Source organism: Drosophila yakuba, chromosome 2L (assembly GCF_016746365.2).
Source record: "Drosophila yakuba strain Tai18E2 chromosome 2L, Prin_Dyak_Tai18E2_2.1, whole genome shotgun sequence".
Classification (NCBI taxonomy): domain Eukaryota; kingdom Metazoa; phylum Arthropoda; class Insecta; order Diptera; family Drosophilidae; genus Drosophila; species Drosophila yakuba.
The window spans coordinates 270689-296177 of NC_052527.2; the positions used below are offsets into that span (position 1 = coordinate 270689).

A 25489-nucleotide genomic window follows, 5' to 3' on the forward strand; every position below is an offset into this window, starting at 1 on the left:
CAACTCAACGAAACAACTTCCCAACTCAAACCCTTTTCCAAGGGGGGGGCAACGACGACGGCGTCGCTTTTTGTACTTATGAAACCTTAAGGCTTAAATTTATTGTTTTGTATTTCCACTCGCTACAGAGCGAATTGAGAGCGAGAGGGCCAACTGATCCCCCTCTTCCTCCTCCTCGACCTGTCCCACTCTTCCTAAGTCTCGTTTACTTTTTCTTGTCTTACTGCATGCACACATTCTTTGCATATTCTCTCTGCATTTTTGCATTCTCATTTTAATTAGGAGATGCATCATTTCCATGTTTGTAATTTCGCATCGAAATATTTGTATTTGCTGCATTTACCTCCAAATAAATGCCTTTTCCATTGTTTAATGTTGTTGGTATCGTCGTTGCAGTTGCTGCTGCGATTTGTGAAGATTTGTTGAGATGCTCGCAGAACGCCGAGAAGCTGCTGAAGTCCATGGGTTTAATAACCTCCATTTTTGGACACACGGTAATATCACAGTCTCACTGGTAATCAAGAATATATTGGCAAATTCGCCTTAGGCTTTCGTCATGATTATTGATTTCAATAAAGCACTAATTATCATTCATTGCGCCTCAATGACAACTATTTGCGTTGTTGTTGCTGCCTCTGCAATTACATTATTCCATTTCGTTTGATTATCACTCCCTCTTTCTCTAGCGCACTCTCTTTCTCGCGATTTATCGCGTTTCGTTTCCCGTCTTGCTTCGAGTTTCCACGAGCACTTGGACTTTTTACAACTTTACACCGCGGCGCTCAAACAAATAATGAGCGGAGCGCATTGCGGACTAAAATACAAGACACACTCCTCACACACACACATAGGTAGGCAAACAACGGCGATGGCAGCGGCTAAAATCGAATGCGAATCAACCAGCAAGAGAGACTCAGAAGAGAGGGAGCGCGGGAGAGTAGGAAACCAAACAATCGTGAGATTAAGTCAAACGCCGTTTTGGGTGAATGTGAATATGAATGAGGTGGGCTAAAAACTGAGACCGACTGCCGACTCAGAGGTGAATGAGCGTCACTTGCAATGGGGGAGAGCGAGAGAGAAAAAGAGAGAGAGCATCGACTTCGGCTTCGCGAGAGTCCGACTCAAGAGAGGGCGCGGGCAGAAGCAACCTAGATGCGATTGTGACTGTGAGCGTGCACTGGATGGACGAGTTGAAGAAGAGTGGCCACAGTGGGCACATTGTGTCAACTGTGTAATGTAAGCAAAGAAGCAAGGCAGCAGCCTGCCACACACTCACTCGCACCTAAACTCAAGTCATGGAGCGGGGAGAGCACACAACACACGGCAGAATCGGAGGTAAAAAAAAAGCCAAGGCAATGAAACAAATGTACCACAAAAACTGTTGACGACACATAGAGAACGGCATGAAAAAGCGAAAGAGCGAGGCAGCCAAATGGGTGGAAGATGAACGGGGTAATGACGGACGGACGCAGGACACGACGAAAAAAGGGATAAAATAAAATAATAACACGGAGCGCAACAACAGCGCAAAGCAAGAAGGAGAAGTAAAACCATAAAATGGATTAGTTCGAAAAGCAGGTTCAAAGGGGTCCAAAAGTAAAGCAATAATCCTTCAGGAATTACACTTAATACCTTATCGGTATGGAGGTCCAATCTTTGAGTTACATATATATCCATATCTAAGGATATCAATATCAGTAAAAATTTTAACGCATGATAGAAATTCGGATTGGCATTTTGCATTGTTTAATTATTTCGACCTTTGGGGTATCTACATGCGACACCAACACACTATACCAGAAGGAGACAGGGAGAGAGAGCAATAGGTAGTCAGAAAGCCAGCATGGAAGATGGAAACAGGGCCAAAGTGCGATAAGCACGTAGCCAGAGCAAAAACGAAACGAGATTATTAATCAATCCGCAAGATACAGATGCAGATACCACATGAGTGAGTGAGTGAGCCCGTGAGTGGATATCGCACACACCGAAATGCATATGTGCATGCATGAGTGAGCAGGGCGGCTACAATCGCACAATCGATATGCGACAGAGACGTATATATATATATATATATATTTCTTCGACAATGCACTCACTCACACCAACTCAATTCTTGAGCAAGATCAGCGAGGAGGGCAGCAGGCCACTCTTCTCTATCTAAATTTGACTAAACTCAAGGGGAAAGGGGAAGAAAGTAAGCAGGGTGATGACAGGTAGACGAGTCGGCTCTCAATGAGATTTAAACTTGACTGACCGTTCGGTATATTGGTTAGACATCGACTTCTTCAAATGGTTTATGACTGACAGGTGTAAGGTGAAAAATGCGCCGGCGCGGCAGCTGCATCCTCAAAATGCAGTCACTGCCGGGAAAGAGCAACAATGGAATCCAGCAGCAACATGTGAGAAGCACGTGCACAGTGGTGTGTCCAAGAGCAAAACGAATTTAAAAAAAAAATTCCAAAGAAAAATATTACATGAAAATGCCAGCCTGGTAAAAAGAACCATTGCCTCTCAAAATTATACGTATCTATCATCCTAGCCCTCAGAAAAGTTTAGATTTGCTCCACTGTGCACGCTGAAGTGGCAGCGAAATGCTAATAAAATAATAAATCGAATGGCAGCACCAACAGCAATGCCACTAAAAAAAGAGCAACGACAGCGGTCAGCAACAAAAGCATCCAAGCAAGTCGAAGGTGGGACCGAAGATGGAAACAAAAAGAATGGCAAACCCACACCAATAGAGTCACACGCACAGGAGGATAGCCAGCGACTTCTCTATGTTAGGTGTTCCAAATGCACGTTACGTTGTAACTGCAAAAAGGAATCAACAAAACCAAGCAAAAAGGGTTTAAGCAAAAGCAGCAGCACAACGTGCAAAGGGGAGGAGAGGACTGGGAGCCCAAATGAGCACAATTAGGCGGCTTTATCGAATTCTCGCGGTATGCGAAAGAAGAGAACCGGAAACCGTAAGAGGAACAGGTCACCATTATCCCCGTCTCCTTTTTGCGCTCAATAATTCAGTCCGTGAGAGCAGTAGCCGAATCAGAATCAGTGGTGTCAGGAGGAGCAGCAGGAACGAAAGGAGCGGAAGCAGCAGCAGCACCAGCCACCCCCAGACATTTGGGTGGGCGCACACGAAAGGAAAAAATTATACATTGGATAAATCTAGAAAATGTAAAATTACAAACACAACACACATTGCAGACATCTAGGGAGCGGGACAGAGATAGAGAGTGAGGCACTCTCGCATGGAAAACTAATACATACAATACAGCGAGGCGGCGGCAGCGCAAGTACAGCCAACGTAGCTAGGCAGCAAAACCAAAACCAAGACCAAAACCACCCGATGATATCGAATGTCCAACAACAACAACAACAAGAGCAGCAATAAAACCAAGTCGTCCACCAACGCCGCTGCTTACGTCGCGGCAGCCGCAGCTACCATCGTCACCAAAGAACTCCAGTTCGTCGATACAACAACATCGGTAACGGCAGCAACAACCACTTGGCTTTGCTCTTCTTGCTGCCGCCGCTTCCTCCATCCCCCTCCTTCAACGGAATGTTTGGCTCCTGGTGCTTATGTTGTTGTTGTAGGTTTGATTGATGGCGCGGTGCCTTTACCGCCGCCTCCCTGCCTTTTGATAATGGGGCAGCGTCGCCCATTCAGCGATGACCAGTTGTAAGCGGTATTTCGCCCCGAGTCTGGTCTTCTACAATTTGCACACATCTTGGCATATGTATATAATCGGTTGCATTGAAGCACAGTATATTCAAGTAGAGCTTGGAACTACTTGGATATTCATAAATAAGTGAATTTGAAATACCAAAATCCGTTCGCATTTGGCGCATCTCTATCGGCTGTCATTACAGTGCGATTGCTGCGAATCGAAGAGTCAGCTCGTACACTTGACTTTGGCGCTTTGCCATTTCCCATATATCGCCCCATCCCTTGTGGCCAACACGTTGCGGGCTCCACTGTGTTGCCGTGTATCTGCTGTTGCTGTTGTTGTTGCTGCCACCTCAAGGGGCAGCAGAAGGCGAGGCAGAGGCAAGGAATCGAAAGCAACGGTTTTGTACTAGACAGTGGATTTGAGAAGGAGTTCGGTGTGTTGCTGTTTTTGTTTCTGCCGCCGGGTGTGCAAAGTGGTTTGACATTTCCTCCGTTTTGGTCGCTCATTCGCATGCCCATTCCCATTCGCGAGATGAGATAAAATGCGATGAGAAAAGAGGACAGGGGATCCAACGAGAGGACCGACCATCTGAGCATCGTGTGCACCGCATTTCGGGTTCAAATTGGAGTGTATGTATTTCTTTTATTTTGCATAAATTAGGCATAAGTGTATTTGCTGTCGTTTCTCAGCTCTGTCGCTGTCTCTTTTGCGCTTTGTTGTCGCTCGCTTTTGACTCTTCGTTCGGTAAGACCACGCACACACACACGCATACACACACACGCACACACACACATAAAAGGAAGGATACATAGCCGCACGGCGAGTTAACAAAATGTTCTCCTCCAAAACTGCGGAATGGGTATTGACTTCGTCCCTTAGGCAGATTTCATGTGCTATTTTCTTTTGGCTTTTTCAAAGTGAGTATGTGGACAATGGGAAAAATGGGAATCTACATCAAAATTTAGAGAAACGTTCTTCGTAAAAACGTGGCTCTACTGTTAGGAACCACTGCCGCAGAGTGCGCACTGATTATCGAATCATTTCTTAATAGTAATTACCTTAAAAATCAAAAACAAAATTCTTCGATTACGACAGTACCGCAACATATATCCCTTAAACATATAACGCAAGTACTTAATAATGGGTTAGACAAAATGTTTGGTTTTTTTATACTAGTTTGATAGTTTAGAACTCATGCAGGTTAGTTAGGATATGCAAGTAAGTGTGAGCTTTAGTAGAGTTTTGTGTAGTGGCGTGCTTTTTGTCAGTGTTTTTTTCCATTTTGGTTTCGGATTGAGGGAGTTTATTAAAGTGTTCATGGTCTATTAGAGCCTCAAGGGTGGCTTTTCTGTTTTTGCTTCGCCCACCTTCCACCGAGTGGCAGTTGAGGATTGATTGAATACTGGGCTCTTGAGTGGGGGTTGCTTAAAAGGGCAACGGGATGATTGTTCGGAATGGTAGTGTAGGGGGTTATAATATATAATTTTTTTTATATAGAGAGGAGGTACTCATCACTAACGTACATTGTTCATGCTGACCAGGTACATGGCCAATTTATTGATGTCCAAGTTGGCCAGCTGGTTGACATCTGTGGTGTTGAGTATGCTAAGCATCAGGCTTATGTCGGCGGCGGTTGGCATAGCTGGCATGACTCCCGCTCCGCCCATGCCCACCTGGCCGGATCCACTACAGGATCCTCCAGCACCTGAGGCGGCGGCGGCCGCTGCTGCGGATGTGCTGGCCCCCTGCGATTGCATCAACGCCTGAAGATTCCGGCCACTGGCATCGTGCTGACCAGAGGATCCTAGTCCGGAGCCACTGCCGCCGGAGCCGCTCTGCAGTTGCATTTGCATAGACTGAAGGGTGGGAGTTGTGGGCACCGACAGTGGGGGTGTCGATGAAACCAATGCCTGGAGCTGTGGGACAAATGTGACAATCACAGAGAGAGAGTTGGTGGAGTTGGTAAGGTTGCGAGTTCAGCAAAAGGATCAGAAAACATGTCACGGAGACAGGGTAGTGGCTGAGAATGATTTATTGAGATGATCTTGATGGTAAAGAAATTAAGTGCAATCCTCTGTCAGTGTTTTATATAGTGTTGTTAATCAGCTGTTGGCTGCTTTAGTTAATTAATTTCTTGTATTTTTAGCTTTTGATGCTTTGGATGGTTCGAATTCGGTTGCATTCTGGAACCGTTGCTTTGTCCAAGTCTGTGTCCACTGTCCGTTCTGTACGCTAACTACGGTGCACGGTTCGCAACTAACTACAGCCAACAGCTAAGCAACAAAACTACATATTTCTAACATTGGACACTACAACATAATCATAAAACGTAGAACAAAAAATTAAACATCATTTAATTGTCATTTGGGTTAGGCAACAGACAGTTTCATATTTTTCATAATCATTAATTAATGGATTTAATTTAAAGAGAACGTTATAGTCGAGTTCTCGACTATCAGATACCTGTTAATCAGGTAGTGGGAGTGCGTAACACGGAAAGACAGACGAACCTTGCAGGTTCGATACTTTTCAACGAATTTAGGATACCCTTTTACTCTGCGAGTAACGGGAAAATAATGCAGTGGCAACGAAGAGAGTGAGGAGATGATAGGATGAAAAGGGTTGGTAAGTGATAAAGGGCATTGGACTTACCTTGGCCTTCTGTTGCAGTTTGAGTTCCTCCTTCTTGTAATTCCTTTGATAGGCGGTGATCACACGGCGGAGACGCGTGTTGAGGTCCTGCATAGATGGCCACATAGTAGTGGCGTCCTCGACGGCTGCCACGGTTGGCGGATAGCTGCCGGCGACGCTCTCCTCCTCGTCCAAGCCTAAATGTGAGTTGGAGTTAGCATGGTCGGTGGTGTTGTTAGAGTTAGCCGCTTTGGATGATGGATTATTGGTGGTGGTGGTATTGGTAATGGTAGTAGTAGTAGTGGTGGTGGTGGTGGAGATGTTTGTGGTAGCATTGTTAGTGCATGATTCCGTTTTATCGCCTTCAGCTCGGGCAATGGCAGCGCCATCTTTTTTGGCTTCCGCAGCAGGAGCATCAGCAGTTGACTCCTTGGTTTCCTTTTCGTTTTCTTTTTCTTTGTTCTCCGATTCGATGTCCAATTCGCCGGCATCGCCAGTCTTGGCCCCCGTTCCCTGAACTTTTCCTGACACCTCCGCCGAACTAGAGTCGACCGGATCGCAGGAAACAGAGGCTGAGACTTGCGCGTCATTTTTATTCATTTTGGGATCTGATGTCTGATTGGCCGATTTAGGAGTTGCTGATGATGCGTTCTGCTGGGCGACCGGCACATCGAGATCGCTGCCCTTGCCCGGCAAGACTTCGGATTTGGATGAGGATTCGGTAACGGATGTAGCATCTTTTTCGCTTTCCGTTTTGTCGTTGCCGCCGTTGCCATTTTCACTGCTGCTCTTACCAGACGAACTGGGGCGCTCCGGGTCGAGAAGCGAGTCCTTGTTATCGCCCCCGGTGAGTTTGGTAGAGTCAGAGTCTTTGGTCGTAGTAGTGCCGTCGTCGTCCACCTCGTCGCCATCATCGTGCTTCGAATTTGCATCGTCCTCGTTTCTGTGGTTCCAGAAAATAGGTTTGAAAGTTAGTAGCGGTTTACTGGAATGCACAGATATTATATCGGATGCAGGCCATGCCCAACGCAGTTAAAACGTGTATACTACACTGAGAGAAAATTCACAAAACACACGCACACACACACATTCAGCGCAATGTCAATGGATCAATGCATTCAATGTGCGCGTTAATGGAAGCCCCGTAAGCTATTCTATCTGAGACTTTTTCTTTTATACCCTATAATGAACTTACACGGCGGGAATTCGATCCACAAGTACAATTATTTTAACTGGATTTGAAAATACTTTGTTTTTTAATTTGATTTGAATAATTAGGATTAAATCTACCCTATATGAAGGTTTTAAAAGTTCAACAAAATAATTATCATGATTTATGACCCCCCATTAGACATCTAGCACTGTCTAATCTTTCCAAACTTTAATCTTCAATGTATAATTATATTAGCTAATAGCTGAAAAAAATATTGTAAGCGCATTTCAATACCAAGATTTTCAGATGAATGCATGTGCACGTGGGGAATGGGAATGCAAATGAGTTAAAGCATATCCTGCCTGCTCCTTCTAGTATCCAGATTGTCATCTGTTTTAACGTGTCTTTTTTTCAGTTTAGTACTTTTGTGTGATGATGTATGTGAATTACTTAATGGCGTTTATGTATGGGTAATAACACTTTTCATTTGTTTTTTCTTTTATCCGGCGTGTTCAAAAAAACCTCTATATTATTTATCAAATATTTTTCCGAAGCTTTCGCTGTTAAAGCGGTAATTAGTTATCATGAATATTAATCTAACGTGGATGTGGAAGTACGCGTTAAGATAGAGATTCCTTGGAACACACCGAATTAATTTAGAATTGATTTTTTGTTCGATTTGAAGACTTACATCGGCAAATTCGTGACAGCGAGATCGTCACCGGCCGCACCGGCGCCCACATGGGTGACAAAGCACAGATTGGGATCGGCGCGCATTTGACGATACATTTCACAGCCATGCTTGTAGGTTCCCACCAACAAGCTCTTATCACAACAAATGGGATTCCACCATGAAGATGGCACTTGATCTGGCGTTGGCGGCGGGCGAATGGGGAGTTCGCTACATATGATCGTATCGGTCGATGAGTACATTCGATAACATTCAAATGTGTTTGGTGGATTGGGGGAGTTGAGAGATGCGCGAAAAAAGAAATGCGTTGTTTAGTAAAAATTCAATTTTTTCGATTTAACAATTTTTGGTGTGATGTTAAATAAAACAAAAATAAAAAAATGAGATACCATCAAGGGAAATAAAGTTAAAATTTGAACATTGTTAATTGCCAATTTGTACTACAGATTTACCACTACGAAATGCAGAATCATACAAAGAAAAATTTAAAAGGTTAGTCGAGCTTCTTGATTGCGTTGTTTTTTGAATTTGGTATTCGCATTAAAAAATATAAATTAACAGTGAATTGCATGTAAACTTGGCAGTTTTTTTTTTTTTTTTTTTTTTTTTTTATAATGAGGACGACTGCACGTATGGAGGTTAATAAAGATGTTGAGTAGCGTGAATTTCCCTATTCGCCAGCTTTTTTCTTAAAAGCGGAATACAGCGTGCGTGCAAGCGAGGGCGACGAGCGATGGCGATCGATATCGGTGGTTGAGGAATATATGGGGATATTACCTTTCCAAATTCAGATTCAGTGACAACTGCTGCTTGGCTTTCGTACTGCTGCAGTTTTTGGTGGTTATATATAATATACGTATAGATATCGCAATGAAGTCAATTAGGTATTTTTAAGGTTGGTTAAACGAATCGAAGAAACACAAAACACAGCGATAGAAGAAGATTCGAACGCCGAAGATTAGTTGGCAAAATACAGAATTTAAATGTTGTGGTTACAAATGAGCAGAACCGTGTATATAGATGTACAGTGTTTACATTTTTAGGGACAAGCAATCGAAAATACGAAGAGAGTTGCAGTATAGAGATAGATACATAGCGAAAAAATGAGAAATTGCATTCCACCTGAACTTTCATAAGCCAGCTGATTATTGCTTTAATCAGCAGACACAAAGTTTTATACAAAAAAAAAGTTTACAATAATTAAAAAAACAAATTGGCATTAGTTGAAATGTTATAAAGTATCCATAACAAAAGGTTAAACTAAGTAAAAAATAATGAACACTTTTTGGTAATCAGTCAGTCAATCATTCAATCAACAACAACAACAACAACAAACAAACAAAATGATTAATGAATGCCAAGTGTTTAGCAGGTGACTCCGAGTGCCACGCCTACCTGATAGGCGTGTTGTCCTTTATCTGCTGAACGAAGTCGCCTATGACTTCATGTTGAATATAATAGAGCATCCGCACGCGCAGCAAAACTCTGCAAATATTCACGATAAATAAACAAAATGTATGAAAATAAAGGAAAAAGAGAGCAAAATAATTTGTTAGTAAAAGTCCATCTCAAATTTGGGAATAGCTTATAACAAGTTCGATTCCACACGACTCACTTATTGGCGTGTCTGCCCAAATGCTTTTTGTAGGCGCCTTCCAAGTACGCATCAGCATCGTACTTTTCCTTCTTGCTCCAGTGATTTGGATCGTGAATGCTGGTGACCGCCGCGGCCACGGCGCTGGCATTTATGCCGCCGCCATCCTTATCGGACCCATCCAGTGCACTGGACTTGTGAGCCGGAGTCGTGTTTCCACTATTGCTTCCGGATGCGGAGCCCGGAGCGGGAGTAGACATTCCCGTGGATTCCTTGTTTGACTTTCCACCGTTGCGGCCTGTCAAGCGAAAATAATTTCAACACATTAGTATGTTCATACTTCTCTTAGCCGCCTTCAGACTGAAATATTTACTAATCTCAAGGGCAACTAAGTCCTGAGTAGCGTGAAAGTAAGATGCAAATGAATTTACAGGGAGTACTTAATACAATTGGCTATAATTTATTACATTGCCTATATATAAAAGTGAGATGAGCTATAAAACACCTTCGACTCGTATTTATGACTTTAAAAAAAAAACAGATATTAAAAATTAAATTCTTTTAAACTTGAGATATTATGTATTTTTCTTAGGAAGTTACATTTTGGCTAACACATCTAGGATCTCAATAATAGCAAATAATAAATAATTAGTAAAGCTCCAAAGAAAATAGTTTAGGATAATTTATTTACAATATACACTGTTAATATGAATTTTAATGGGTATGTGAGTAAAATGTTATTTATAATGTACATAAAAGTAAAAGGTTTGATATAGTAAAAGGCATACATTTGCATGGCAACAAAACATACACACACTTCTCTTCGTCGCGTCGCGTACTTGGGTCAATAATATAAGTCTCTATTCTGGTCCTGTTTAAAGTCTTTGTTGGGTAATTTGACCCGATATTAAAGTAAGTTATTACGGAGGAAGCACAGAAGAGGCCATTAGACAGTACACAAATTAAGTTTTTTTCTTACTTTCAGTATCTGACATTTACGGATACAAATAAGTGGAAGATCGCAATTAAAATGATGTAGGAAATCCAGAGCCCAGTACAGATAGCGTAAAGGAATTTTTGTACAAAACGTGTTTGCTAATTTTTTCTGGTAGATCGTTTCGTTTAAATTTCTTTGTATTGCTTTTTATAACTCTCTACGTCCGTGCAGAAGTTGGAGTGTGCGTAAATGTATCTTTTACCATACCTTTGGCATTCCTACCTCGTGGCACCAAGTTGTGTAGGCCACTATGATCCCTGCTAATCTTCTGCACCTCTCCGTCCTCCGTTGGTGTTATCAAGTCCCAGATGAACGTCTTGATCTTCTCGTCTCCCTTGTAGACCTGCAGGCAGTAAAGGAGCTGCGGGAACAGAACATAATTAATGTTATTGTATTTCTAGATGGCATTGTATAAACTTTCAGACATTCTTATGGGTTCAGCAGGTTGAGAAGTTAGTTTTTACTCAGCGAAAACCTATAGTTTTCTCAATATTAGCATGGTTGGTCATCATTTTTTGTTCACCTAAGTATATTTTTTTGGTTTGAGTTTGGCGTATTTCACTTACAATGATGCGAGCACAATCCTCGACGTCTACATCACGCCAACCTCGTTTGAATTGGCCTAGCTCCAAAAGTTCCGACCACCGGCCCCAGCTGCAAGAACAAAAAGTTTTACCAATGAGTTATTTTCTGATTGTAAAATATAACGAAGGAACAGAAATAGATTAAAGCTGATGTATGTTACCAATCTAGTTATTATTTACTTTTCTTTTATAACTACAAAACCGTTCAAAATATATACATTTCAAACAAACAAGGGAACTTCAAATTATTCCATAGCATTAGAGGTCTCACGATGAGCACGTCAGCACACAGCATTAAAACCGATACGCAGAGCAGACGCTCCGTGAAATCGCATCCAAGCAAACTTCACGTATTCGAATATGCGGCGCCGCAGGACTTGGACGTCGTGGCTATTATTTACAAGTTCTATCTGGAGGATTTTCGCCACTTTACGGAAGAAGAGCGTCAAATGCGATTGTCCAGTTTGGACGCCATCGACATGCTCCACACCATAGAGCAAGTGCATAATGATGTGGCTACTTTAAGGCTGGAGAACCACATAATGGTCGAATTTCTCGAGAAGAACGATCCCAAGTTGTTGTTGGGATTGAGGCAGCGCCGTACTTCCATTCTTAGAAAGTTGCAAACAAAGCGAGGATCGGCGCAGGGAAGTCATGGCGTAAATAGCCGGCACTCGAGCTCCAAGCGCTCGATACCCATGTCGGTGAATCAGCTAGTATCCATAAGTGGCATATCTGCTCCAGAAAAGCGACGTGGAATGGACTACAAACTCAACTTTAAGGCCAAAGCTGAAATGGCAGAGAAAAGAGCTGCTGAGGTGGAGAAGCGGGTCGCAGATATTGAAAGAAATGGTGATTTAGTTGCATTTTAGACCTCGCTGTCAAAACTCTTACCATTTATTTTATAGCCATGACCGAAGTGAAACAGTTAAGAGCCAAGATAGAAGAGCTGCGCTTTCGAAGTGAGGAAACCATTGAGACGGAGAACAACTTTATGCTTCACTTTTTACGAGATGAGAACGATGTGGCCTTTCTGGAGTCTGCAACCGAGCGGCAGATTGAACGGAAATTGCGCAAGTTCACCACGAATTGGTTTAAGAATGCACGCGCTTTGCTGGGAACGATGAAGCTAACCATAGTATCGCTTCAAGAAACTTGTCAGCAGCATCGGGCGGATCTCATAACCAAGTCAGACCTGAGTGGTATCCTGACGGCTGTAGATTTTGAAAAGCTTATTATAAAGAGAACCGAGCTGGTGAATCAGTTGGAAGAAAAAAACATCCACATGGCGGGACTCAAAGGAGTCACAGGAAAAACGTCCTTGGCCATGACGGAGGAAAAACAGGCTATGATGAACTTGGAAACTGAAATGCGCTCTGTTCTGAATAGAACGGATGAAGTCACGCGAGCCATTCAGAAACTGGAAAAGGAGGTGGCCGCAGTTCAAATGCACAACACCAAAGACTACGTGACTCTGGATGAGTTGAAAGCACAGCTCCAGGACTACGAGGCCCCCAGTGTAAGCGAGTATATCGAGCGAAAGGAAGAAGCCCACGTCCTTGAAAAGGAGGAAAAGATGCTGCAGCGGAAGATCTACATCCTCAACATGAAGCTAAACAATGCCATACGTCGGCGAAATCGGCTGGAAGAGAATTAACTTGTGGCGTTTTAACTTGTTGCACTTACCCAAAGGAAAGCAGTCCCTTCTCCACTTTGAAGCACTCGGACTTGGCCCAGTTACCGTATTGAATTTCCTCCAAGCCCAAAGCAGCCAAGGCATCCCGTTCTCGTGGAATGTATTCATCGTTGCCCTTCTTTTCGCGAGCACGATCTCGTTTCTCCTTGCGGCGACGGGAACGGAGACCTAATTGGATTCAAATGATTAAAATGGTTTGCATAAGAATGCTATATTTTTCAGCCTTACCTATTCCTCCCTCTTCGTCGCTATTCTCATTGGAAGATTCCTCGGAATTGATTTCCATCACATCCTCGTGGCCGTAGCGTTTGATTTGGGTGCGTCTTCTGGGCTCGGACAAAACCAAATCCTCCGTTTCATCTCGTTCGCAAGCATCGGGATCAATGTCAACCTTTTTGGCCCACTTGGTCCAAAAGTCAGGATCATCTATGGTAATATCCGACCGGTTACCGGAGGCAGCAAATGAAGCCTTCGAGAAGGTCGAACCCTTCTCCGATTCCATTGTGATGACTTGAGTGCGTCGCTTGAGGATTGAATCGATGTCCTCTTCGCAAAACTTGTCACCAGCATTGTCGTCATCCATGACGGCCCCGTAAGCACCCTTTTTTAAGAGATCTTCGATTTCCTTTTTGGACAGCTGCTTGTTATTGCCATCCTTAGATCCTTGGGTGTTCATCGACTGCAATACAGCCTTGTCCAATCCTAGTTTCATTGAGGCCTTGTCGAACATTTCACGCTCATAGGTATTCCTGCAGAGCAATCGGTAAATCTTTACCATCTTTCTTTGGCCAATACGATGGCATCGGGCCTGAGCCTGCAAATCGTTTTGTGGATTCCAATCTGAATCGTAAATTATGACAGTATCGGCAGCTGTTAAATTAATGCCCAATCCTCCAGCTTTGGTGCAGAGAAGAAATACAAAACGATCGGAGCCTGGCTTGGAGTAACGATCGATGGCCTCCTGGCGGAGATTACCGCGAATGCGCCCATCGATTCGCTCAAAGGGGTACTTTCTGTACACCAGATAATCTTCAAGGATATCCAAACAACGTACCATCTGACTGAATATAAGAACGCGATGGCCGTTTGCTTTCAGTTTGGGTAGCAATTTATCAATCAAAACCATTTTACCAGCTGAGAGAATCAGATTTTTATAATAGGACTCAGGATCTTCGCCATGCTGTGACTTGAAATCATATTGGATTTGTTCCTCCGCTCCATTCAAGAGATAAGGGTGTATGCAGCACTTCCTCAACTCCATCATGGTGTTCATAAGGTTTGGGATATTAGCAGAAGTGGTCCCCTTTTTCAGGAAACTAAAGTTTTGTTCCAGAATACCTCGATAGTATTTCTTTTGTATGTTAGTTAGCTCCACTTCGATAATGGTTTCTTCCTTGGGCGCCAAACTTTTCTCCACATCGTCTTTTAGACGACGTAGCATCATTGGTTTTAGTAAAGCTTGCAGTTTATTGACCTCTTCTTCAGTGCGCAGACTTCCAAACTCAGACATGAACTCTTCCTGTGAGGAGAACTGCGAGGGTTCCAGGAAGTTTAACAGCGAGAACAGCTCGCTGATGTTGTTTTGTAGGGGAGTTCCCGAGAGCAATACTCGGTGTTCCAAATTCAGCTGCCGCAGACCTTCAAGGAGCTTGCAATTTCTATTCTTAAGACGATGTGCTTCATCAATCACACAAAGGCGCCAGTTAAACGCTTTTAAGTCCATGTAGTCCGTCACAATCATCTCAAAAGTGGTAATCAAAACGTTAAACTTAATGGGTTCCTTCAATACCTTTCCACTTTCTGTCTTATAGTAATATTCATAGTCCTGTATCATTTGTTTGCTTGTCACCGAGCCGTGATAAACAACCACATTCATATCGGTCCAGCCCTCGAACTCTCGTTGCCAGTTTGGAATTGTAGAAAGAGGAGCTATTACCAAGAAAGGTCCTCTGATTCCGTACTCATATACAGAGTGCACAAATGTCAAACTTTGAATAGTTTTTCCAAGACCCATTTCGTCAGCGAGGATGCAGTTGTGGGTGTTGTACCAAGAAAACTTTAACCAGTTAAGACCCTCAAGTTGATAGGGTCTCAGGCTATTTCCTCCCTTATAGACGGGGGTCTTCTCCAGCTTTTTCCACAATTCTGGATGCGGACGTTTCTTAGACTTCCACTCGCTCCTTTGAGGGATTTTGTTAAAGCGCAGGTACTGCTCTATTTTGTCGTTATCTACATCTTCTTCAAGCTCCCAAGTGCAATCCTCATAGGGAAGTGACTTCCACTTGACCAGGTAGTGCTTCGTAGTCTCTCCACTGGTTTCGTCTGTATGAACTGACATGTCCAACACTCTATCCACTTCAGTAAAGTCCTGGTTGAAGGGCTCGTCTTCGATATTCTCAAATATATTTAACTGCTGAGACTGCTTTTGCTGAAAGCGACGAATCTTGGCAGCTACGCGACGATCACCCTTTAGTAGTTCCTCTTCCGTTCTCCACTCGCAATGTAAGTAACTGAAATTGCGATATTTCACAAAGTACTCCTCCACATCGATAAAGACGGGCTCTGGTTTATTTTCCGTATCAGCTTCTGATTTCTCTTCCTTCTCCGTAACGGATTCTTCTCCCTCCTTGACGCTCTCCTTTTCGCCTTCACTTTCTAAACTTTCCTTATCCTTTTCTGTAGTACCCTCTTCGGGTTTGGTGTCATCAATGGATTTCTCGTCAGATTCCTCTGCTTTCGATGGAGGTAACTTTTCATCATCTTCCTTTTCATCAACATCCATTTTCTCCTGGACAGTCTCAGCTTCCTTGTCTTGGTCACCTGTTGAAACAGTGGAGGATTTGTCTTCCTCAGTGGCTTCAGATTTTTCCTCAGGTTTCACTGTTTCTGATTGTTCTTCTGGTTTACTTTCTTTATCTGATTTTTCAGCTTCATCATCTACTTCCATTTTGTCCTCGTTCTTATAGTCTTCATCAGATTTCTTAGAAGCATCAGGCTCTGCTTCCTTACTGTCCACTTCCATTTCGGAGGATTCTGATTGCTTTCCCTCGGTGCCTATTGAATCTTTCTTGGGTTCATCCTCAGCCTTGGGTTTTTCATCTCCCTCAAGTTTATCAGGTGTTGCTTCATCAGATTTCTCTTCATCTTTTTTAGGTTCGGGTGCTTTTTCTTTGGGTTTGTCCGGAATAAGTTCCCGCTTTCCCATTCGCATGGCCAAAACTAATTGAACCACCATGCTGTCTTCATCGCCTGTGTTTATGTACACGTAATTGGGTTTGGAAGACATGGATGCACTTGCAGCATCTGTAGAGGTCTGTCGCTCCTTCTCCGCTGCTGCAGAAGTACTCGAACTGGCTTCCAATTGACTGCTTTCATCCAGCGGTAGATTAGATTTCTCTTCACCTGCCTCCTGGCCAGCGTCTCCCTCGGCACCAGATTGAGGTTCCGTTTTTTCCACATCACTTCCTGCATTGGAATTGCTTGCATTAGCAGTTGGCTTCTTATCCTTCTTTACAGGAGATGCCACTAACAGAGAGTTTTCGTCATCGGAGAACCTTAGCATAACATCATCGATGTATTTCTTTCTCTGAGTGTTTCTTGAAGATCTTCGCTTGTTGGAATCCAATTCAGAGTCTGGTGGCGGCGATGGAGGCGGAGTTCTGTCCAGGGTGTCATCTTCGCCATCGGATTCAGGTACAATGCGACCCCTATTCCTTCGCTTCTTAAGTGCCTTGGCGGAGAGAGAACCACGGTTCTTGCGAGCACTGCCTCCCTCCTCAGAGTTTGCATTGCGTCGACTCCTTGCAGTGGATCGTTTGCGATCTCTTCTGCTCGGTGTAGATGCAGGATCACCAGCCGAGTCTGGAACAGAGTCTACTGTTTCATCGCCGGCCTCGGCTTCCTTTTCATCTTCATTGGCGGCACGCGGAATTTTAGAGACGGGAATGTCATCGTAGTCTGGAGATTCTCCATCCACTCCAGTTCCTCCCGAAGTTGTTTCTGCTTCACCATCAGCGGATCCTGCTTTTGGCACCAATGGCTTGTTGTCTTCCACTTCGCTACCCTCTCCCGTTTGCTCAGCTCCATCGTCTCCGTACTGTTTCCTGCGTTTGCTAACACTAGCTCGCTTTTTACCCGCTACTGGTGTCTCAGTAGAGTTTGAATCATTAGGATCCTTGGGCTTTTTTGCTTTCGGCGTCCTATCTCGTGGAGGTTTATTTGGATCCTTAGGTGTTCTAGGCTTGCGGGGCTTCTTCTTCTTACCACTGCCATCAGTCGAGGTATCGAGTTCATTGGCTGAGTGCACATCTTGAGAAAGATCACCCATCCCTTCACTATACTCCAGCATACCGACCACACTGGTATCTCCCGCTCCTTGAGTCACGCAATCCTCAGATACGGGTAATTGTGTCGTTGGGATACTGGAAACGGCGTTTGCTGCTCCCATTGCCACATTCCCGCTGGTATCCATCAGGTCTTGCTGCTGACCCACCTGACCTTTTTCACCCTTCTTGGCGCGAGGCTTGCGTGGCTTGTTGGCTCCCTTGCCTCGTCCTCTTCCAGTGGTGCTGGATACTTGAGGGCTCTCTACCATTTGCTGGTTGAGCAGAGGATTCCCTGGTGGTCCATACATGGGCGGAACGTTTTGGAACAGTAAGCACTGCGGACCGCCAGCACACTGATCGTTTATCTCGTGCTGCGTGAGAAGATTTAATCGCTCCTGCATTCGCATTAACTTATCTTGGTGTTGATGCTCGTGCCCGGGAGGCATGCAATACAGTTCCTGTATCTGCTGCTGCAGTGCAGCAATTTCTTGTTGATGCAGCATGGGATAAGGTGGATACATCCCTGGCGCTCCTCCATACGGAGGCATCATGGGCGGCATGTGACCTTGTCCCTGAGTCTGGCCTTCATACCCGGGGGCGATAGGATGCATGGGCATCCCAATGGGAGGCATCTGTTGCTGAGACGGTTGTGTAACAGGGGTAGCAGGATCTGCTGGAGGTGCAACTCCAGTTGCCGATTGAGATTTATCCTCACCGGATTCTTCCACCAATTTAGGTTCCTCCAACAAAGATGTAGTCAAATCACCTAAAGATTGTCCCAGTTGAGTTTGTTCTATCTCAGCGGTGGGCTTATCTTGTAGATCGTCTTGGATTGCTGGCAATTCCGTGCTTAGAGTTATGTCTTGAGTTTTGGAAACGCTGTTCTCATCCTGTGGAATCTCAGTTTCATTGGCAATAACTCCTTCTACAACGCCGAGTCCTTCACCTTCGCTTTGATTCTTCTCAAACTCCGCATTCGACGACTGAGAATTGCTGTCCAAAAGTGCTGCTGCTGCAGAAGCTGCATTGGAGGCCACGGCAGCAACTGCTGCTGACGTTGAGGACATCGAGTTGTTATCAAAAAGACCAACATCCACTCCAACATTCTGGGCCGATTCCGAATTTCCTCCGTGTGAATTCGTGTTGTCCATGAGCAACTGTTGCTGGTTGTTGCTGCTGCTGTTAATGCTGCTCTGCGAATTGCTGTCGTGCACCGATGTGGGCTGGTTGTTGACAATGCTATTGGTGCTACTATTGCTACTGCTGTTGTTGCTGTCATTGGCAGCCACTGCCAAAGTGGAGGAATCATTCGAGTTTGCTGTTTCATTGAGGATGCTGCTCAGGTGATGTGATGGGGTCGAGGGTTGTTGCTGCTGCGTTTGCTGTTGTGGCTGCGACACCTGTTGTTGCTGGCTTTGTGGTACTTGTTGGGATGGCTGCTGTTGGGTCTGATGTTGCTGCTGCTGTTGCATTTGCGCGGGTACCGGCGAACTTACATGAGCGGGCGACATTGTCTGTTGGGATGCAGGTGGTTGATTGTCTCCTAGTATGTTAGCAAAGGGATCGAATTGCTGCTGCGACTGATTGTAGCTAGGTAGATGTGGCTGGTGATGCGGTGACTGTTGCTGTTGCTGCTGGTGTATGGGGGACTGATGCTGCATTTGCTGGTGGTGCGGCGATGTTAAAGTCGCCTGCGGTTGCTGTTGCTGTGGTTGCTGCTGCTGTTGTTGTGTCGTTTGCTGTTGCTGCTGCGTCGGCTGTGTTGGCTCCATGGTAGGTTGGATTAAATGGTGCATGTTGGGCAGGTTTTGCTGATGCAACGGCGAAGACATGGCCGCCAGTTGGGGTTGCTGCTGGTGCTGATTCTGAGCACCTCCTGTTGCTCCACTACTGTTCCCACCCCCAACAATATCGTTGATCGAATGCTGCAATTGATCATTGAGTGACTGCTGCTGGTGTTGTTGCTGCTGCTGAGAGGCGGCCACCACTGGCGGTTGTGAAGTCACCGGTGGCACAACTTGTTGCTGCGCGGTTTGTGTCTGCTGTTGCTGTCCCATCGTCTGACCATACATACTTAACTGCTGCTGGTGATGTTGCTGCTGCGCCTGCAACATTGCCGCCTGCTGCTGCTGCGGAGGTGCTTGTTGCTGCTGTTGTACCTGCTGTTGTTGTTGCTGTTGGGCCTGCTGCTGCTGCAGGGCCGCCAAGTGCTGTGCTCCATGGGCCGCACCCCATTGCTGATGTTGTTGCTGTTGCTGTTGCTGCTGAGGGGAAGCTGGCATCCTAGGACCCACAGCACTCCTGTATGCCGATGGGTAGTCCATGGGTGGTAGCCCGAGAGCCTGTGACGGCATCACCATTTGTTCGAGGGCCTGTAATGTGTTTACGGGGGCAGCAACTGGCGCAGGACCCTTCGCTCCCGCTCCACCTGCTCCACTTGTGGGCGGCTGTGGGCGCGGCGAAGGCAAGCCTACCATGCCTTGAATGCTGTGCTGGCTGGGCTGATTGCTTACAACCTGTTGCGGCTGCTGCGCTTGCGTTTGTTGCTGCTGCTGTTGAGGGGGCGGTGGTTTCGCCGGCGACACGCCAACTGGTCGCGGAGACATTTGCGGATGTGGCGACATTGTCGGAGGACGTGGCGACATTTGTGGCGAAAGCTGAGGGAAAGGTGCACGATACTGGGGCGAGGAATTCAGCTGGGCAGCCGCCTGTTGATGCTTGCTGCTGGACATGTAAGGCGGCGCTGCCTGCTGCTGTTGCTGCTGGGTCTGTTGTTGCTGCTGTTGCTGTTGATGGTGGCTTCCGTAACTAGGAGGCATTCCCATGTGCGGTGGCGGCAATCCAGCACCCGGCAACTGCTGCTGCTGCATTAGCGAAACGTGAGGTTGCTGCTGCTGTTGCTGCTGCGATTGCAGCTGTTGCTGCTGGTGGGCACCCAATTGCTGCGCAGCCTGCTGCTGCTGCGCCGTCAAATGGTGACCCGGTGGCGCTCCTCCCGGCACATGCTGTCCGTAAGCAGAAGCCTGATCCAGTCCTGTATGCCCGTAGCCCACATGCTGGGGAGCTCCTCTGCTCGGTTGGTGTTGCATGGGACTTCCGTACGGACTATGAGTATATGCCTGGGGCGTGGGAGGTTGTCCCGCCTGGACGGTGGGTGCTCCCACTCCAGGATACAACGGATGCTGACCAGGAGTTTGCGGATAATGCTGCGGCAGTCGAGCCTGCTGCTGACTCTGCTGCTGCTGCTGTTGTTGCTGTTGCTGCGCCTGCTGTTGCACCTGCTGTGCTTGCTGCTGCTGCTGTGGTGTGGGCGGTTGCTGCTGCTGTTGCTGCTGGGGCGCCAGCGAACCGTATCCCGCCATCATGCTCTGTTGCGCGCCGTATGAAGCCAGTTTCTGCTGCTCCTGTTGTCCATAGGCGGGCATATGTTGACGGTATGCGCTGGCGTTGCTCTGACGCTGTTGCTGCGCTGGTGGAGCCGCTTGCGGATGACCATAGGCGCCCAGTCCGGCTCCGGGATAAGCCGCTGCCTGGCCAGGAACCGAAGGCGCCGCTCCCCAACCGCTTAGATCGCCCATTCCGGCACCAACTCCCACTCCAACGCCGAGCCCCATGGCCGCCTGGTGATCGGCGGCCCCCAGCCCGTAGAGATTCTCCGCCGTTGGCTGGTACGATGGGTATTGGGGCTGCTGCTGTAACGGATGTGGGGGGCGGTGGCGCGGCGGATAGCCGCCAGGCGGTCCCATTGCACGCGGGTTCGCCGCGGCTGCGGCTGCTGCGGCGGCTGCCGCATCGTAACGGTAATAGGGATCTCTGTGGGATCAGAAAAAAAAGGTGGATATAGAAAAATTTTGGATTTCAACTCGCCAACAAATGATAGTGTATATCCCTTGGTAACAAATTCTTCATTTTCCGAAACATAGGGTTCACACGAACACGAGGATTCACAAAACACTCACCCTTGATGATTTCCGTGAAACATATTTTGTGCATTTCCATCCATCAGATTTTTTAAACGCAGCGCACACAGAAATGTCCGTTACGCGTCGAAGGACGCGACGACGCCGCTGCGTTGCAGATTTGGTCGTCAATTGGCTTAATTTTGATGCTGCTTTCTGCGCGTGGCCGTTGTCAAAATGTCGAATGCCTATAGGTAGGTAGTCGATGACTGAGAGCCAGACAAGTGCGGAGAAGTTTCACTTCTCAGGGGTGCGGATGTTCGTTCCCCAATGCCCACCTTATACCCCGTGAGTCTGGTCTCACGCCTTATCGAGTATGATTATATATTAGTTGGTTGTGGGTTCTAACTACTAAACTTAATTACAACTGGTGTGCAATTTAACGTCTTGTTGTTGCTTTTATAGGGTAAAAGTCATTCGTGTTTCGTGTTTCGCGCACTTCATGGCCGACCTTTGACATATTCGCAGTGAAACACATTCGCTCACAGCTGAAAAAAACATTTCAGAAAGATTTCGAATTAGTTATGATATGATCAACTTCTCTAAGGATTTCACGAAAAACGGTAATTTGTCAACGAAGGGGAGTGCATTTCAGTTTTGAGCGTATTTTTAGAGATCTTTCATTTTAGTTCGAGTAACATAAGTAGTATTAAAGGATATGGATCTGTAAAGAGAAGAGAAAAAGTGTTATGGAAATTAGCACTTGAAGTAAATCGGGTAAATTTATAATCTATGAATGAAATACACTATTTGTTGCTGTTGCTTCAACTTTTAAGGGGAAAAGCTATACGCTTATGAATTTACAAAAGGGCACATATAACGTACAGTTTAACCCCCTAAAATGTTGAGCAATTTTGTCAGATGGTGATTGTACAATTAATATTTTGATTTTGCTAAGTTAAATGTTAAAAACAAAGTGCTTACTAAATAAATGGTTCACTTCTTATAGGGAGAGTTGTGGGTGGAGTGCGGGTATGGGTCTTTGGTGAAAATCTGGTGCGGCAAAAGTGAGAAAAACAATGGCAACTCTATCGATTTTTCGCATTGTCTCAGCGGCTGCTTATAGACGAAAATCTAAAGTAGCAGTGGAAAATCCGCAGAGAGGAAAGGAAAAAATGCGGGTGGGTTGACTGACTGGTTGTTATTGTTGGATGCTGCGAGAGACCAAAGATATGCAAATGGGCGGCGAAAAGGGGGAGTGGCAGAGAAGTGCTGGGGTGGCAAGGTGTGGTGTCTGTTTTATGTGTGTGCAAATGGAAAGTGGAAAGATATAGAGACAAAACTACTACGGAGAGTACATAGAGACATGCACTTACACACACAGACGGGCAGACTGACAGACAGAAAGACAACCGAAATTCGGTGTTCAGTGTACTGTTATAAATACGAGTGCGAAAGATGAGGGCAGAGGGAGGGGCTCGGGCTACAGCAGTTAGTCAACACACACACTCACACACTCGAACGCCGCACATCATCGGCGAAACTTATGTGGAGTGGCTGACATGGGCTAAGCGGTGGGCTTAACGCCATCCACCCCCCTACCCCCAAAACCAACTATTTTACTGCCCCCCCATTTGTGGGTTTGCCGTGAGTTGTTCGCGCTTATTGGACAATCATTTAACCAGTCGCCGTCGTAGCCTCTACACCCTATGAAATAAATGGGAACTAGTTGGGACAAAAATCTAAAAACACCAACAGTTTCGGTCCATCTTGTATTAAAAAATGATTCATTTGTATTTCACATTTGTCTTATCGTAGCCACAAATTGTAATAATCCTGCCAGTAAATCCAGGCAGTAAATATGTAGAAGCTCGTCAGTTTTTGTAGCAGTGCGAATTTGCGTTGGTGCCCTCCGGGTGCTTTGACTTTGCCGTAATCAATTACATTTTGCTTTTGCAATTTCAGCTATTTATTTATTTAGTTTCAGCTCTTGCCATTATTATTAGGTGAGTGGTATGTACACAGACACAGAGACAGAGACACAGGCACAGGCCCGTTCAGCTCCATGGTAGTTGTGTGGTTGGTGTGCGGCGCGACTTTACTGTATAGTGTATATCTGGCAGATATCTATCAGTATCAGTGAGTGAGTGGTAAGTGTGGTGTGTGTGTCGCATTTTTTTCCTTCTTTCGCTTTAGTTTTTACTTCTTGCCCGCTTCTTCCCATTTTTTGGCGTGGCCGTTGTTACACAAACAAATCGGGCAGAGTAATTGCAAAAACAATAAACTAAAAGCAATAGTAATATACATATGTATGTATGGATGGATGTGTGTAGCACAGTCCGCGTTTGGGTAAGCAAAGCAGACATCTGAAAAATTGTGAAATTATACTTTACTTATTGCCTCTCTCCGGCCTCTCTCCTACGGCACACTGTCTGTGTTTATGTTCATGTCTGCGTCTATGTCGCTTTGTGTCTCTGCGCACAACTGTACGTTTGTTTTAAATAAGCGAAAAATCGATTAAAGGTGATAATAGACAAGCAAATTTCAGTGTGTCCAACGACAAAGACGCGAGCCCCATTTTTGTGACCCGACGACGACTACACCACCAACAATCCGATCCAATCCAATCCGACAAACCAACAACACAGCACATCACGGCAAAACACCACCACCATCAGAACGGCGGATTAGCTTTGGGTTTGGGCCGGGTCTGTCTCTGCTTCTTCTGCTTTTGCTATTGCCTTCCCCCGAGTTATGAGCCATGAAAATCGCCCCCAAAAGAGTTCACTTAAGTCACACTTTTTTCGCCGTTAAAAAAGTGTTTTTCGTCGGTTGCAATCCTCGTTAAAAAGTAAAGAAGGAATTGGTACGCCTCAATTTTGTGCAATAGTCTTAAAATAAATTAATTGGATTTAGTACGAGCGCTACTCTACTAAACATGTCTTGAATGATTTAAGCCGCTGTTCAAATATGTAACTATTATTTCTCACAAAGCAAATCACAAATCGAGTCAAATAAAACTGAATGAATAGCTATACAAGTTTACATTTTGCAATAGCAACAATAAAACACAAAAAACGGGGAGAGGGTTCGTTCACCTTTTGTCGTGGGCAAATGTATTTAGTTAACTCACAATTTTAACAGTTGCTTTGTGCTCTTGCTTCGTCTTTAGGCCGACTTTGCCTGCTCTTTTATCTTCAACTTTTCAAATGTAGCTTTAACTTTTCAAATGACCCACAGTCCTAAGAGAGTGCAGCAGTGCAGGGTAGGTAAGGGTATTGGTAAATTCCGCTTTTTTCTCAGCCCAATAACGAACATGTTAAAACACATACAAAATTTCTCAAGGTCAATGTTTGTATTAAACTGTATAATTAGTCAAAACATAGTATTATTGTTCATAATGTACTCTTTATCAACACATGAAATACGAAATGCCATTTTCATTTCACTTAATTTTTTTGCAAAGTGTCGACACATAATAGAAACTCGCAACGAGATGGGTGGATGCATATATGAACGTATGTGGTAGAAATGTATGCATGTACGAAGATACAAACGTATGTGAACGAATGAATCTGGCTTTAATAACAATCAAGTCAAGTGGCTGGGTCCGCGCTAACAGTAACTAAAAAGTACAGTTGGTTTTTGTAAGAAAAGCCACATTCAACAGCGGCAGCCAAGTCCGTCACTTAGCGCGGTCCAAACAGAGCCAAAGAGCGGCTGAAGCAAAGAGAAGTAGGGTAGATGGGGGGCGCTGGCAAAGCATAAGCAGAGCAAAGACAGATGGGCGCAGCAGCAAAACGCGCACTCACACACACGTACACAAAAATGGTAATAAAATAGGTAAAGTAACAGCGGCAGCTGTAGCCAAAGAAGAAGCGCAATAGCAGAAAGCCACACACAGTTTTCCGAAAAGCCAAAGAGCTTTGCTCTGCTGCTGAGAGCCATCCGCCAAAACTGACTCTGCAACAAGCGAAAGGTACACACAACAACAACAAACAGCCCACAAAAGTTCGTTGGGCAAAAATTACAAACACGTCACCGCCTTTTGAATGTGTAACGGAACATTTATGGCAGGCGCATTTGGCGTTAGAGATGAGTGGAATGCGATAGTTGCAGCATCGAGGCCAAGAACTTTATCCATATGCCATGCCTTCAATTCCGCTTATCTAAATTTTTGGTATAAAAATAAATTGAACAGCTGTCATAGCAGCTGACTGATAAGCATGTGCTATAAAGTAAATTATG

General features: G+C 45.2%; 2 protein-coding genes across 13 annotated transcripts in view; one reads left to right on the forward strand and one right to left on the reverse strand.

The window, feature by feature from the left end:
* The window catches only part of LOC6526271 (mucin-19), a 40958-nt gene that overhangs the window by 10761 nt on the left and 4708 nt on the right, over window positions 1-25489 (reverse strand). The window contains exons 2-13 of one of the 12 annotated variants that reach the window (XM_043206764.1): window positions 21302-21789; window positions 13246-21155; window positions 13008-13185; window positions 11304-11391; window positions 10945-11098; window positions 9762-10038; window positions 9542-9631; window positions 8924-8971; window positions 8147-8356; window positions 7097-7245; window positions 6324-6499; window positions 5195-5587 (exon numbers count right to left, since the gene is read on the reverse strand). In XM_043206764.1, the coding sequence (XP_043062699.1) occupies window positions 5195-5587; window positions 6324-6499; window positions 7097-7245; window positions 8147-8356; window positions 8924-8971; window positions 9542-9631; window positions 9762-10038; window positions 10945-11098; window positions 11304-11391; window positions 13008-13185; window positions 13246-21155; window positions 21302-21345 (9717 nt within the window). In that variant the 5' untranslated portion in view covers window positions 21346-21789. Of the gene's footprint in view, window positions 1-343; window positions 779-5194; window positions 5588-6323; window positions 7246-8146; window positions 8357-8923; window positions 8972-9541; window positions 9632-9761; window positions 10039-10944; window positions 11099-11303; window positions 11392-13007; window positions 13186-13245; window positions 21156-21301; window positions 21790-25489 lie in introns of those variants that run through there. The other 11 variants (XM_039370680.1, XM_039370679.1, XM_039370687.2 and 8 more) reach the window with 11 other exon arrangements.
* LOC6526272 lies at window positions 11498-13229 on the forward strand. Its single transcript, XM_002087358.4, has 2 exons — window positions 11498-12173; window positions 12230-13229. The coding sequence occupies exons 1-2, from the start codon at window positions 11594-11596 to the stop codon at window positions 12976-12978; spliced, it is 1329 nt and encodes a 442-aa protein (XP_002087394.1). The 5' UTR covers window positions 11498-11593; the 3' UTR covers window positions 12979-13229.

Bases quoted from the DNA above. Each gene is read 5' to 3' on its own strand.
- LOC6526272 (XM_002087358.4), top strand. From the start codon at position 11,594: ATGAGCACGTCAGCACACAGCATTAAAACCGATACGCAGAGCAGACGC. The intron at 12,174-12,229 runs GTGATTTAGTTG...TTTATTTTATAG, and splicing joins CGCAGATATTGAAAGAAATG to CCATGACCGAAGTGAAACAG.